Source organism: Clarias gariepinus, chromosome 12 (assembly GCF_024256425.1).
Source record: "Clarias gariepinus isolate MV-2021 ecotype Netherlands chromosome 12, CGAR_prim_01v2, whole genome shotgun sequence".
NCBI lineage: Eukaryota > Metazoa > Chordata > Actinopteri > Siluriformes > Clariidae > Clarias > Clarias gariepinus.
Window position 1 is genome coordinate 19,905,893 of NC_071111.1, and position 14,329 is coordinate 19,920,221.

The 14,329-nt window shown below is 41.3% G+C and overlaps 1 protein-coding gene across 1 annotated transcript in view; it reads right to left on the reverse strand.

The window, feature by feature from the left end:
• taf3 (TAF3 RNA polymerase II, TATA box binding protein (TBP)-associated facto) overlaps window positions 1–14,329 on the reverse strand; it is a 63,629-nt gene that overhangs the window by 11,556 nt on the left and 37,744 nt on the right. Inside the window, exon 3 of the mRNA XM_053508770.1 lies at window positions 2,218–3,869. Coding sequence (XP_053364745.1) covers window positions 2,218–3,869 — 1,652 coding nt within the window. The remainder of the gene's footprint in view (window positions 1–2,217; window positions 3,870–14,329) is intronic.

Consider the following 14,329-nt stretch of genomic DNA (forward strand, 5'->3'; position numbering starts at 1 on the left):
TGTAAATGTCACTCGGCAATCTAGCCATGATCTATGAAAGGTACTGAAGTACACAGAGGCACCTGGACAAGCAGGATTTGAGTGTGTCAGTAGACCTGTCGGATGAATAGTTCAGCCAAGAAAAATCATTAAAAAACGTAGACGTTTACCGCAAAAGCATTCGATCAGCCAAGGTTTGCTTGTACAAGTAGGGAAAGTTACAGCCACCAAGTCAATACTGTGCAATATGCATTCCTCAATCATCCTAATGCACACTGAATTGTTCTGGAATTGTCCTGGTGAATTCTAACACTATATGTCACTTATCTATATAATTGTAGTTTCCAGTATTATTATATCAAGGCGAGTGTAAAACTCTCACCAGCGCTTTCTGCTAAAGGCTACCGTCTCTCCAGGCACAGCTGTGCAGATGTGAACGTGTTAATTGAGGTTCATTTCTAACCGAGCGCAAAAATGGATGCTACTGATTTGCACAAAAGAAGAGCAACGTGCAGTATTTTGGTTTTTTTTGGTCTGAGGGTGTACCTGCTGCCGAAACAACTCACCGGAAGAGCATAAACAAGTGTTTGGACCCATACTCTAACAAAGGTGAAAGTTTCTTAAAGAGGATCATTACTGGTGATAAGATACGATAGTAAATAACAGTGTGTGAAACAGAAGCATCCTTAATCACGGATCAAGAGGAAGTACAAATGGCTTTACCCATCCGATGGTTGAAGCATCCTGATGCTTATAGTTTTCAGGGATTCTCAAGGGCCAGTATTGAAACATTATCAGGAAAAAGGTTTAACAATCAACAGTGCTCGTTACAGTGAGGCGCTTATCGAAGAGCTGAAGCCTAAACTCAGTTAGAGTACTGGTGTCCAAGGCGTAGTGATCTTGTTTGGCAATGTACGTCCCACACTGTCAACATTCTACAGAAACTAAGTTTAGAGGTGTTAAAGCATCCTCCCCATAGTCCTGGGTCTCGTTCAATCAAACTTTGGCCTGTTTGGTCCCCTGAAACCAGCTCTATGAGGATGAAGATTCCTTATAGTTTGGGTAAAGACAGCGGTGCATTTGTGGCTCCCAGATCAGACTACAACATTTTTTTAAAATAAAGGAATACCAAAGCTTGTTTAAGGATAGTAAAGTATTAGTATTGAAATGTTGTAAAATTATGAATTTGTCTGTTCTAATAGCTAATTTAAATACATTCTATGGCCAGACTGTGAATAATTTTTGACTTTATACACTTTCATACGTGATGGCCACCATATTAAATCCTTTAAATCGCTCTCTCTCTCTTTGTACAAGCCCCAGACTTGGGTAAATATTTTATGCTAGCTGCATCATGTTAGTGATAGACTGTCTAAAACCACACCTCATATGACTCAACTGAAGCTGGCACAATGTTCAATTAACAGTTCATTTAGAATTATGATAAGCGATAGTGGGACAATAAATAAACAGCATACGCAAGATGCATGCTAATCCTTTGCAATGCTACCATCCCATTTCACTCAAACTACAGGACACACAACCATGACCGCATTTTAGGGTTTTTGCGATATCAACTTAATGTAGGCCGAAGAGGAGGATTTCAGGAAACAGAAAGTAACACCAACTGTTAAGTATACGGGAGATCTGGGACGATGTGGGGCTGTTTTTCTTTGTAAGGCTCATTAGGATACATCGCATCACAGACTCCATGAAGTACCCTGAAGGTGTTTGTAAAGCCTATGTAGTATCCAGGATTAATAACTGTTGAATTAAAATCTGTCATGAAGATAAAACTACGTTGTGGTTGGATCAAGATCACAGGTAATCAAAGGAGTGCACAAAATCCTGGAGCAGCCTGGGAAAAGAGCATGAGGTAGACTCAGTGCTGTTATACTGGCAAAGACAGGGTGCACTGAGTACTAAATTCAGGGGTGCCAATAATTGTGACACGTTAGGTGGGTCTCATACAGTATATTCTGGATTATAACCAAGGCTGTTTTATGATTTCTTTTTGCCCCATGTTTACGAAAGGTGCCAATAATTTTGCATCTGACTGCATTTTCAATGGAAGAAGAGAGCACAGGCTTGTGTTTGCATACATTTCACTGGAATTGGAATAAGTTGAAATATTGTTATTGTTATTTGTGGTTTTTACAACGCTAAACAAATGTGTGTGTTGTGTAAGAACTTGACTGTTGTGTTTGAGGCCTTCACGTGCTGCCACCCTGGTCTTACCATTAAACTAGGCTTCTCCACTTTAGGCTTTTCTTTTTCTTTTACTTTTTCTTTCTTCTCTTTCTCTTTCTCCTTCTTCTTCTCCTCCTTCTCCCTGGGCCGCTCCCTCTCCCTCTCCTTCTCTCTTTCCTTCTCCTTGTCTTTCTTCTTCTTTTTCTCCTTTTTGTCCTTCTTCTTGTCCTTCTCCTTGCTCTTGATCTCTTTGGGGTGGAACAGTGTTTCAGGGAGGATGGGTTGCAGAGGGGGAAGCATCGAGGGAACGCGCAGACAGGCAGAAGGGCTGAAAAGAGGTAGCGAAGCGGACGCGCTTTCCTTGACCACAAGCGACAGCCTCCTCTCTTCCTTTGCTCCCTTCTCCTTGCCCTTGTCTCTTTTCTCTTTGTCCTTCTTGCTCTTTTCTTTATCTTTCTTCTTGTCCTTGTGCTTGTCTTTTTCCTTCTTCAGGCCAACACCGTCTCTTCTCTCCTCCGCTCCTAAGGCTAACTCTGTCCAGTGAACCTTTCCATCATCCCCCTGGCATCGTTCCTTCTCTCTCTTTTTCTCCTTGTTTTTCTCTTTGTTCTTGCTCTTGTCTTTTCCTTTCTCTTTCAGCCTATCCTTGTCCTTCTTTTTCAGTTTGGTCTTGATATCTTTCTTAAGTTTTTTCTTAAGGAGAGACGAAGGCACGGGATCTTTTCGCTCCTGTGGGGGGTTGAGGATTGGAGGTGGTGGGGTGGGCGGAGACTCTGATGGGGTGGAGAAGTAGGCGGGCTCTTGTGGTGATTGACAGGGCGCAGGAGGTCCCTGGTTAGCCTTTCTAATGACCTCATCTATGGAGTCATCCATGGTCCAGCGGTTCGGGATGACTGAGAGCGACGTTGGCGGGTGCATCATGGGCGGGTGTTTCACACCAAGAACAGGTGGAAGTTTTGGTTGTGCAAGCGTATGTTTGGGTATATGTTTGGGCGGGCTCTTTGGAAGCCCATCACTGTCTGAGTCCGAGTCATATGCGAACGGGTCGGGCACACCCACTCCACCCTCGCACGCCCTGGCTATAACGGCCGCAATAGAGTCCTCGATGGCCTCGTCTTTGAGCTCGACGTCCTGCGAAACCTCTTCTGTGTTAGGGAGCATCCATCCCCGTCCTAACTGTGTGGGCCCTGGCCGAGGGCTCCGGGGGCTTCTGGGTCTCCCAGGAGACCTTTTCCCTGCCTTCTGTGCACTCTTGGGTGGAGTCACTGAAGAAGGTCGAGCAGAAATGGCAGGAGGGGTGGAGCCAATCACTCTTTTGGGTGATTTATTCTTCTGACGAGCAGGAGAAAGGGAAGGCAGTTTAGGTTTTTGCCCTGGCATTGGGGTTAACGCAGCAGGGCGAAGAATTTCGATGGGTGGCGTCGGGGAAGGGGAGCGTGCCATGTGCTGGGTGTTGAGTATAATGAGTGGTTCTCGAGGCTCAAAACTCCATTCGGGGCTGCTTCCCGGCTTGGTGCCCATGCGAGGACGCTTGGCAGCAGGTAAAAGACCTTCGGGTCTGGGGCTATCTGAGCCACGCGGGCCGAGCCAGTTCTCGTCATTCTCTTCATCCTCGCCGTCCTCTTCTTCGCCAAGAGAGACCTGCATGGCCTCGGCAGATGTGCCCATGTCGGCAGGAACTGGCTCCTCCTCCTCTTCATCTGAGACACACACAAACAGAGGACACATATTTAAAAAATATATTTTACACACACATTCATGACATCTACCCCTTACTTTATACTGTCTCCACTTTCACGGAGGACACACTGCACTTTTCATGTACACGCTTACTGACTGGAGCACATCTCTAGCCCTGCAGTACTCAGTGTGGACCAACCACTAACCAGATATTATTTGGGTGGTGAACATGTTCGTGTCACCGATAGGTCAGGAGACCATATCCATCAAGCTGTAGCATGCAACAGTGAGAATTGATACAAATGTACGATCATTTACACTCTTTAGTGTACGCACAGAATTGATGCTGAAAGGAGCAACGCAATATTAACCATGTTGGAGTAGCATTTGGTCACAAAAGCTGGTTATCACAGCAGAAGATCAAAGCCATTCACAGCACAACAACAACAAGAAGCACATGCCGCTCCTGCAGGAGAGTAATCTCAAGCCAAATCAAACTTTTCTAATATTTCCCAGTGCTTCAGACTAGGTGCGCATGCAGACACACACATACACACACATCCTAGGCTGCTGTGCTGCTGGTTAAGCGTGGGTGTCAGAAGCACATAGGAGGACAGCCGTTCTCCTCTGACATCCTCCATTATAAATAGTGTAATCTATATGGTAATACTGTTGTATTCTATAGGCGCTGAATGGGGATGAGATAACATTGTGACTTTGGGCTTTTCTTCCGCTATGGTAATAGTTATCAAAGGTTATTTGGGAACGGCGCGTCAGCCGTGCCATGATTGGCCGAGCATGGTTATTTATGATATGAATTATGATAAAGATGATGTCTTTGCTTCTCCCGTGCTCTCCACGAGGAGCCTCGTTGCACAATAAATTGCGATCGTTAATCACCGCTGGCTTTGTGCTGCTGTGATTACGAGCCGCCGCTGCGCTGTAATAAGAATTTTTATTTAAAGGAAGAATATGGATTTGTCATTGCCTCCTCAGCGCAAATGAAACTGACAATATTTCACGACATTGACATTTAATTTTTTTTTTTTAAATTGAGAGAGGAAGAGAAAGTACGCACAATATTTGCATTTTATGGCTTTATCCTCATTTTCCTGCTTCTCTGAGTATCTCTCTCCTAAAAATAATGTAAGGGACTTTAATGACTCGTATAGCAGTGGCACTAACAGGAAAAGAAAGAAAGTAAGGGAAGGAGAGATTGAGAAAGCACAGTGCAGTGTGAGAAGACACAGAAATTATGAATAAAGAGACAATGAGAAGACGGAAAAGGAATAAGAGAAAAAGAGGGAAGGGAGAAGAACTGAGACGACAGGACTGAAAGAAAACAAGGATGGAAGAATAAAAGGAGTGAGAAAAAAAAACAGAAAAGAAAAGGAGAAAATGTTTCAAAAGGTGTCAATATCCTCTTACGTGTAAGAGAACGAAAGTAAGGAAATTAACAAAAGAAAACTGTTGAGAGAGCTGCATTTATATAGGCAAGTGCAAAGGCCATGATTACATTACGAAATACTTGATTAAGTTGACACTTTATTCTTGGTCTGTGCGGGATACTCGCGTCACTACAACAGTGACAAAACCATGTCTTCATCGATGTGACTTTGTGCACATTGGTAACGTCATGCTGGAACATACTTTCACTTACTCGTTCTCTATACTGCTTATCCTGTACAGGGTCACAGAGCCTATTCCAGGCGATTCAGGGGAACCAAGCAGGGTACACCTTGATCGGGGTACCAATCCATCGCAGGACACAAACACACTCACATACAGAATGCTTGAGTTAAAGGAACTGAAAGGCCCAAACTTGTTCCAGTTGAACAAGGGCACTGTGCACAAAACCAGAGTTGGTTTGTCAATGTCACAGTGACCCACACAAACTAAGCAGTTTGGCAACACCAATTTGCCTAATTTGCATGTTTTTGAGGAAACCCACCACGAATGGTGGGGGGAGACATGGAAACTCTACTCACATAGACACGAGCCAGGAAAACGATCACGTAATCCAGGAGGTGCAAGGTGACAGTGCTAACCACTACGCCACCATGCTGCCCTTTTGGTTCCAGTAAAGGCAAATTGTACGGGGTGGTTTAAAAAGTTTCCAGACTAGTTTTGTAACACGGAAACAGATACGGAAAGGCAAGGCTAAACACCGTCACACGGAGCATCGACCTTCATAAGTCAAAGTGCCAAAAGACATTGTCCTGTGCAACTGGTGATATTCTTACCATGCAAGTTACATGCGTTAGAAGTTTGCCAAGAATTCTGTCAGTGTGCCGTGGATGACCAGTCCTTTATGTCGAGGATCACTACAGGTGATGAAACTTGGATGTAATGGTATGACCCTAAGAACAAACAACAGTCTTTAAAGTGGAAGAGCTCTTCATCTCCAAGACCGAAAAAGGTGAGGCAGGCCCGCAGCTTCACCAAGTTCTTATTGTCTTATCTGACCAAGACTCATTGTCTTTGTCGACATTCGTGGCATTCTTCCAGGCTGATGAAGAACAAATTCTTCATCAAGGTTTTGAGGCATCTGAGGAAGGACGTGTGGCAAAAAGGAACCGGATCTGTGGTGCACGAAACTCAAAACTTTTTGATATGCCCTCGTAATTTTGCAGCAATCAAAGACATAGTTCTAGTCAACACGTCTGCGTCCAACTTTGTGTTATTTTTTCTCCTCTTTGATTTTAGAAGAACTGAACTGAACTTTTAACCCTAATAGGGCACTAACTGAAATTTATGGAAATTACAATATTTAAGCGCTTTTCCAGGATTTATTCTTATTATTTTTTTACGTTTGTGATTTCATGACAGACTTTAAACATACACTTTCTTCATATACAACACAATCAGGGCAAAATAAAATAAAATAAAAATAAAACCATTTTCCCATCACCTTGTGTCCAGCTGTAGAAATACTATGTTAACTCTGTTAAAATTACTTTTTTATTTGTATTGTGGTGTGATATCCTTAAGGTATTGCTCATCTCTGCCTCAGCTGTTTCGCATCGTGGCCTGCTGTAATCACAAACTACCCTTTCATGCCAATATCAAAAATAAACCCACCTTCTTTTAAAATTTGTCACTGGAGGGGGAGAAAAAAAAGCTTTACAAATACACACACACACACGTGAGTCATAATTGATTGTGTCATTTACAAACGGGAGAAAGAGTACAGACAGGACGTGATAACAGGAGAAAGCCGCAAAGCCAAAAATGGCACGGAGAAATGAAAACAAGCTCAGACGCACGTTGGGAAGTAATTAAAATGGGGAGATAAGAGAACGACAGAGGGTGGGGAAGCGGAGCAAGAGAGAGAGGCGAGAGCATGAGTGAGAAAGAAAGAACACAAACAAACTGGAAAATGGTCACTTCTGTCTCATGAAATTGATTGGCTCTTGAGTCTCATTGCAACACTGAACGCTCATACTCGCTCACACTGACTTTGTGCTCAGGTAAAAGGAATTTGGGACTAAATTCATATGACTTCCATTAAGATCCCTGCCCGCACCTCTGTTCTTCTCCACTGCCATCTGGAGCATGGATTAAGGCTCCCTGTAATTAACACTGGCTCATTTATCGGGCTCCAATCAATGAGCAGGAGAATCGCTGGTCTAAACGAGAAAAAGATAAGAAGCTTTTAATGTTCTGCCTCTGTATGGTCATGGCACAATTACTAACATCTGAGAGTGCTCTTTGGCTGTGTGCATGCGTGTTCACACAACCTGTAGGAGTTTAATATAATCAGGTCAAATCAGTGGACCCTATCGCTACCTTGCTAGTACTGGGTTGGACCCCTTTTAACCTTTAGAACTACCGTAATTCTCTCTCCTCTTAGAGGTTTTGGTCTGTATTCACATGATCATGACCATCCCATGCATGATGAGAGTCTTCTTGTCTCAACTGGTTCAAGATCTGGTGAACGTGGAGGCGATTTGAATTCAAAGAACAAGATTTGAGATGTTTCTAGTGACGTAATTCTTGTGACATGGTGTGTTAACCTGTGGTCATAAAGCAATGGACATGATCATCAATGATACCCAAGTAGACTGTGGGATTTAAAACAACGCTCAGTTGGTACTAAAAGGACCAAAGTATGCAAAGAAAATATCCCCCCACCATTATCATCCTGGACCGCTGATACAAGGCAGGATGGATGCATGCTTTTATGTTTATGGCAAATTCTGAACGTCTCAGAAGATTGGGAGATGTGGCCTGGTCTGATGAGTCTCGGTTTCTGCTGTTATGCAATTATATACACTTTATAGCCAACAGTTTGTGGACATCTTAAACATCACACCAGTATGTGAGGCTTCCTCAAACTAATTGTATACAGTGGGGCTAAAAAAGTGTTTAGGCAGCCACCAATTGTGCAAGTACTCCTACTTAAAAAGATGAGAGAGGCCTGTAATTTTCATCATGGGTATACCTTAACTATGAGAAACAAAATAAGAAAATCACATTGTAGGATTTTTAATAAATTAACTGGTAAATTCCTCTGTAAAATAAGTATTTAGTCACCCACAAACAAGCAAGATTTCTGGCTCTCACAGACCTGTAACAACTTCTTTAAGAGGCTCCTCTGTCCTCCACTCGTTACCTGTATTAATGGCATCTGTTTGAACTCGTTATCAGTAGAAAATACACCTATCCACAACCTCAAACAATCACACTCCAAACTCCACTATGGCCAAGACCAAAGAGCTGTCAAAGGACACCAGAAACAAAATTGTAGACCTGCACCAGGCTGGAAAGACTGAATCTGCAATAGGTAAGCAGCTTGGTGTGAAGAAATCAACTGTGGAAGCAGTTATTAGAAAATGGAAGACATTGACAACACCACTGATAATTTCCCTCTATCTGGGGCTCCAAGCAAGATCAGACCCTGTGGGGTTAAAATGATCACAAGAACTGTGACCAAAAATCCCAGAACCACACGGGGAAACCTAGTGAATGACCTGCAGAGAGCTGGGACCAAAGTTGGATGATGCAGAAGAATATTGGGAGAATGTCATATGGTCAGATGAAATTAAGATTTTTGGTAAAAACTCAATTTGTCGTGTTTGGAGGAAAAAGAATGCTGAGATGCACCCAAAGAACACCATACCTACTGTGAAGCATGGGGGTGGAAACATCATGCTTTGGGGCTGTTTTTCTGCAAAGGGACCAGGACGACTGATCCATGTAAAGGAAAGAATGAATGGGGCCATGTATCGTGAGATTTTAAGTAAAACCCTCCTTCCATCAGCAAAGGCATTGAAGATGAAACGTGGCTGGGTCTTTCAGCATGACAATGATCCCAAACACACCACCTGGGCAACAAAGGAGTGGCTTCGTAAGAAGCATTTCTAGGTCCTGGAGTGGCCTAGCCAGTCCCCAGATCTCAACCCCCATAGAAAATCTTTGGAGGGAGTTGAAAGTCCATGTTGCCCAGCAACAGCCCCCAAACATCACTGCTCTAAAGGGGATCTGCATGGAGAAATGGGCCAAAATACCAGCGTGTGTGAAAACCTTTTGAAGACTTACAGAAAACGTCTGACCTCCGTCATTGCCAACAAAGGGAATATAACAAAGTATTGGGATAAAATTTTGTTATTGACCAAATACTTATTTTCCAACATAATTTACAGAAAAAGTCCTACAATGTGATTTTCCAGGTTTTTTTTATACCTCATAGTTGAAGACGGGGCTTGCCAAGCTTTGTTTTAGAAAAACTTCTGTATCCCGCAACACAACCCTTACCTCAACTCCACTGCACACCTAAAATAATTAAACTGAAATAAACGCAGGTCTGTCCCCCCTGGCCTTCTTGTTGAACATCAGTGCCTGACTTCTCTAAAGCTGAATGAACACAAATCCCCACAGCAACACTCCAAAATCTAGTGAAAAGTCTTCCCAGAGAAGTCGAGGTTATTATAAGCAGTTAAATCTAGAACAAGATGTGCAAAATATGGTGCATGGGTGCAAGACTCAGGTGTCCAGGGACGTTTTACCATATAATGTAGGTGTAGATGATCGGTAGTAAGGTAGTACAGACAAAGAACACAAATTTGAGAACAGCCTGCTTTAGTAAGCATTTTTAAAAAATTTTCCCCCCCTCACAAAACAAATGATCTCCAGATCAAAAAGGGTGCTCACTAGAGCTGCAACAACTAATCGATAAAATCGATAATTATCGATAATGAAATTCGTTGTCAACGAATGCCGTTATCGATTAGTTGGGCTGCTCACGTCACTGAGGCGCGCGACCACAAGATGCACAAATATACACAGATACACAGGCGCTCGCGCAATGGAGGTTACAGAAGCGTCTGCAGGAAAAAGCGCGCGCCCCGAGTCCTCCAGGGTATGGGAGTGATTTACATTAAACTCCTCTAAGAAGACGGTAACCTGCACGTAACCTGCAAGACCGAGCTTTCATGGCATGTCATGCACGAATACTTTAAAAAAAAAAAAACATGTTGGTGTTACGGCTGGCGAAACGTCAGCAGGGTCAGTAAAAACTGTATCCCTTCATCGTGTAAAAGTTTAAGTGCTTTTGTTTAAACTGTTTGCTAACCTCGGGACAGTCGCGCTAGATCTGTTCACGTGCTACTCGCTAGCGTCACATTGCGCAATCACCTCATGAGCAATAGTGATTAGTTAAATGGCGCTACTTTAGATTAGCTTAAATTACACGGTGCGAATAACAGTAGAATATTACATTTAGTGATTGTTGTGGTTTTCAGCAAATGCAAATAACAGTACATTTGTGACTATTAGCATTTCTACAGTTTTTTTTATAGTCCACTACAAAGCTAACTTGTAATTAACTGGTTTTACTTATGCATACATCATTTTATTATACAAAATTACATTATTTTAGCTGTTTATATCTTATCAACTGAATACATCAGTGTATTTTTTAAACTATATATATTTATACTGTATATATTATATACTACATTTCATTTAAGGTTTAAAATGTCAAAATTAAAGATTATTAAACTCTATATGTGGCTTTTTCATTTTTAAAAGTTAATTTTTATACATAAATAATACCCTGATTTTTATATATATATATATATATATATATATATATATACACACATATATATATATACACACACACACATATCTATATATATATATATATATATATAGTTATAAGCGAAATATCAAATTAAAGAAGTGGTTAGGTTTTATCCGATTAATCGATTAATCGAAAACATAATCTCCCAACTAATCGATTATCAAAATAATCGTTAGTTGCAGCCCTAGTGCTCACGTAAACTGCGATAAATTTAAAAGAGCACTAGGCGTCCCTCGCAGAGAAGGCGTTTTCTTCAAATGACAGAGGAACGCCTCGGAATGGAACGGTATTATGCTAGTTTACTATATGGTTATAAAGTAATAAAAACACAGACTGCTACAAGTGTGCACTTAAAAAAAATAAGTAAATAAATAAAAGGTAATAGGTGTTATTATATTAGTTTGACCAATCGGTCTAAAAATAATATGCTGTTGTATTCCCTGCTCAGATTCAGGGTTAATAAAAAATATATATATAAATAAAAAAATAAAAAAACACGATACGCCGAACTTCGATACACACTCAAACCAGCAGCAGTGCATCAGTCCCACTTCTGCAATTACCTGAAAGAGATTACAAAATCAATTAGTGTAAATTTAAGTGTTATCATACCACTGAGGCAAATTAAATATATCTATTTTCAGAGAGACGGCAGACTTTAAGGCTGAGGTGGATCAATGTTAATATGGATAGCAAAAAAAGTGACTCACAGATCAATACAGACACCGAGAGAACACTAGAGCGTGACACGCTCTACGGTCAGAGGAACTATGATGTTTTTTTCTACAAAAAAAAATAAAAAGTGTCTAAGATTTAGACTCTTACAGGAGTACCTTCTATAAAGAATGATGGGCAAAAGTACACACAAAATCAGGAATTCGTGTTGGTTACGGAGATCTTGCAATGCCGGTCATCTATGCTGGAAGAGATTTGAGACCCATGGTTTTGCAAATGCACCTGAAAATACTGAACAGCTAATCTACGTGTCTTAAAATAACCATGACTGGTGCTGCTGTTACTTGATTACACAATTGCATGTGTTACTTCATAGTTTTGAAAAAAGAATCCAGTATTGTTCTAGAATATGGGAAAATAGATCACAAACAAAAACATTGAATTAAAGGTGCAATATTTTGATGGGTACTGTAGACGACAAATGTCCTAATGTCTTCTGAAACAAGACGTTTTGAACCCCTGAACAGAACCTTGCACAACATGGCACACTAAACTCTGTGATGAATATCTGCACTAGATTTCTTTGTCTATAAAGATTCCTTAATACATGTTCTTGTTTGTTTGTTCGTTCACACTTAAAATTTTCATGCTTGAATTGTTCAGTATCGGAATTTAAGTACATGTGAGTTGTCAGTGAAAATAGAATTTCAAGTCACCCTTCAAGATCAAACCCCAAGTGTGCTCTGTTCTTCTTATCATTCTTATAAGAAAGAACTTTGGTAAAGTTTGTTCTTTGAATTTGTGTTACTTGAAAAAACTTCGACCTTGCCTGCTGCAATGCGCACGCGCACACACACACTCTCAGGCTGCAGACCCCCTTAACCTCCCCGCTCTCATGACCTTCATGTCCAGGGGAGATTTTGTGGGGGGGACTTTCAGAGGCTTCCGCCTGTAACTTATTCAAGAAATGCTTTGAATAATTGTCCCGCAATATGAGTCTGGCTGATTAATTGCCTGTGATAAGAGCTGCTGCGTTCTCTCGCTCCCCCCTCTTCCCCCTTTTACTGCAAGGCCTTCTACCACAGCCTACTGATTCTCCTAATCACCCCAGTGTACCATCAAACACCCTGCAGTTTCCGTGTGTGTGTGTGTGTGCGCGCAGCAATGCACTGCAGCTCTGTGTAAGAGAAAAAGAGAAAAAGTTTTCAGTCGTAGGGTAGATGTTGGATTTACCTTGTGACAGTGACCGCTGTGACCTGTACGCACGCACACACAGCAGTGACGAATGGGGGGCCGGTACACCGTGTTTAGCCTGAGAGCACCTTTTTCAGGCCAGTTGTGTTAAAGACCGAGGATGATAAATGATGTATAGCATAAATAAAAGTAAATCAGACAAATCGTGTGGGAGGCGTAAAAGTTTCCTTTAACTGTTTAACGATAAACACACAGGGCGTTTGTCACAGCGTCAAACTGTAACGTGAATATATAAAGTACGGATATACACTCCAGAGCTATTTTATCTGCAACACCTGCACGACTATTTAAACACGCGACTATCCAGTCTTTCAGTCGTGTAGCAAAAAGACAAAATATAAAAATCACACAAATACAGGTCAAGAGTTTGTGTTCATGTACAAATCAAACACCAGAATGTGGAATCTGGATTTGGGGATTTTTACACACTACACATAAACAGAGTTTACACAGAATGGTACAGAAAATAAAACAAACCTAGTGAGCATCAGTTTTTGAGACAAAATGTCTTGTGAACTGACAGAAAGGCAAAAATAACTCAAGAACAAGGACACTTATGACCCTAACCATCTATCTAAAGGGCACAGCAACATCAGCTAAGCTCTATAACTTACTGTCCAAACACAACCCAACCACCACTTTCCACACCCAACTTACAACCTCCCGTGCGAACTCAATATGCTTATACAACAAGAACATTCTGTCTAAATCCCTCCTGATCAAACCTCAAACCTTCTGATCATACCCTGAGAACATTTTGCCCAAACCCTCCCTTATCATACGCGGGAACATTCTGTTCAACCCCCATCACAACCACCTGCTGAAAGGATTAACACCTGACAGCCTTGTTTGTATATTAAAGTATAATCCGATCAAATGAATAATTTATTAAAATGGACTGGCTTTCTCTTCACTTGTACTTGGCTGAATTGAGCCAATGTTTTACCTAACTTTACTGAGTGGGGGAGTTGATTCAGTTACATATCATGATTCTTCTATGGCACTTAACATATCACCACACTGACTCAAAAATAAATAATAATAATAATAAAAAAACATTTAAAATTTATGTACATTTTTATTTAAAGTGATAAATTGTTTCTATAATCCTACAGGTAGGGCATTCTAAACCACACAAAGCACAGCATCAAGTGTGGTGAGCAAGTTTGTTTAGAACTGTAAAAAAATCCGGGGGAAACAAAAACTTAAAATATAGTTGCAAGCAACAATGAGCGGGCCCAAGCACCGTGGGACATACCGATACCATTATGACATCATTTTAGAACAAAGAGGAATTTTATGTTTAGATCTTCAAAAATTCCCAGATGTTGGAGAGAAAGAAAAAAAAAGTGATGTCATTGTGATATCCGCAACTTTTGTAATGACGTCACACAGGCCTGGTTTGTTGGCGATTGTATAAATCAGCTAGTAGAAGTAGATCCAAATCCATTGGGTGCCTTTTGT